A 1,811-nucleotide genomic window follows, 5' to 3' on the forward strand; every position below is an offset into this window, starting at 1 on the left:
AATTGAACATCTGATGTTATCACATTCCCTTCATCTTGTTTATTCATCGGCTAATTGAACATCTGATGTTATCACATTCCCTTCATCTTGTTTATTCATTGGCTAATTGAACATCTGATGTTATCACATTCCCTTCATCTTGTTTATTCATCGGCTAATTGAACATCTGATGTTATCACATTCCCTTTTCGCTATTGACTGGCTAGTTACACAAAGCCTCTTTCTGTAAGTGTTGGAGAACAAGTTCCCTCATTATGAACCAAAGCAAGTCATGAAGAGCCAAAAAGGAAGTTAAAAACCAACACAACTTGTCGTAAAACCACAATAGATAAATTTATGCAAAGTTTTAACATTTTTTTTCTGTATTCTTCAGTGTGGTCAACATGACCCGTACCCCCGACCCCGTTGACCCGTCCATCGTTGACCGCACCACGGCCCTGGCACACAACCCGGAGCAGTACCTGGCGGAGCTGGGACGTCTCCGGGCGCAGATCGCGCGGCTCAGGGGACTCATAGAGAGGGAGGAACAGGTGCCCTCTGACGAGAAGTCCACACGCGAGATGGACACAAGGATCAAGGTGAGAGGAAGAGAGAGATGACGACATCATCGTAATAACATCGGCCAACTGTTTACATGTACTACAGCCCAGAAGTTAGAAAAAATGTTTATTAGAGTTTTTCAATCTGTGGTATTAGTTGCTGGTGGTCAAGAAATATTTGGTCAAAATTCAGGCTCGAAATGTTGAAGTGGGTGGTTGGTGGGTGCTCTGGTTTGGTCTGCTCCTTCTATCCCTGCAAATATGTATCGTTCTTATCTTCTTTTTTTTTTGGTGTGTGTTACTCTCTTGTACCACCTCTAATCTTCGGAACTTTTTTGACCACATTGTGTTGTAAATGCCATAAAACACTTACTAAAACTGGAAAGACGAAAGTTAAAAAAGGAGCAAGGACAAATACACACTATCTAGGTGCAGTTGTTGAAAGAAGGAAATACATTTTTTTCTCTCCTGTCAAACTTTGCTGTCTGAGCTTCGTACATTAGAACTGCCTGCCAAAGATAAGACCTTTTGTAGAACTCGTCTTTCTTATTTAAAGCCAGAGTTATGTCAGTTTTTTATACATGAATTGGTTGATAAAGTAAGGATTTGTCAGTATTTTCTTTCTGGCATAGGATTTGTCAGTATTTTCTTCCTGACATGTACAGATCAAAGCTTGCAAAGAAGTGTTTCATACCTGTTTCAAACTGTCTGGAAAGTTTTGTACGTGTTTGGGTGGGAAATGAGGGAGGGGATGGAAAAAGTCCCACCTCTCAAAGATGTCCAATTTGTCACAGACAACTGACTTATTTACATACCCAGGTAAATGGGCATATGCAAAAACACCCAGGTAAATGGGCATATGCAAACACCCAGGTAAATGGACATATGCAAACATCCAGGTAAATGGACATATGCAAACATCCAGGTAAATGGACATATGCAAACACCCAGATAAATGGACATATGCAAACACCCAGGTAAATGGACATATGCAAAAACACCCAGGTAAATGGACATATGCAAACACCCAGGTAAATGGACATATGCAAACACCCAGGTAAATGGGCATATGCAAACATCCAGGTAAATGGACATATGCAAAAACACCCAGGTAGTGGCCATAGCTAGCAGTGAAAGTTGTCTGGTCTTGAGTGATTAAACCCGATTCCAGCTAAACAATCAGCCAGGAAATGATTCTTGCTTCTCCAGTCATAGTGGAATTACTTACTCAAATCTTCCATTATCCCTTAGAAATGATAAAGTTCATGTATT

At 40.6% G+C, this 1,811-nt stretch overlaps 1 protein-coding gene across 1 annotated transcript in view; it reads left to right on the plus strand.

Moving 5' to 3' along the window:
* Nucleotides 1–1,811, plus strand: part of LOC118477197 — an 18,665-nt gene that overhangs the window by 14,208 nt on the left and 2,646 nt on the right. Inside the window, exon 3 of the mRNA XM_035972600.1 lies at nucleotides 374–578. Within this exon, the coding sequence (XP_035828493.1) occupies nucleotides 374–578 (205 nt within the window). The remainder of the gene's footprint in view (nucleotides 1–373; nucleotides 579–1,811) is intronic.

The sequence above is a fragment of the Aplysia californica genome, unplaced genomic scaffold (assembly GCF_000002075.1).
Source record: "Aplysia californica isolate F4 #8 unplaced genomic scaffold, AplCal3.0 scaffold00756, whole genome shotgun sequence".
NCBI classification, from domain to species: domain Eukaryota; kingdom Metazoa; phylum Mollusca; class Gastropoda; order Aplysiida; family Aplysiidae; genus Aplysia; species Aplysia californica.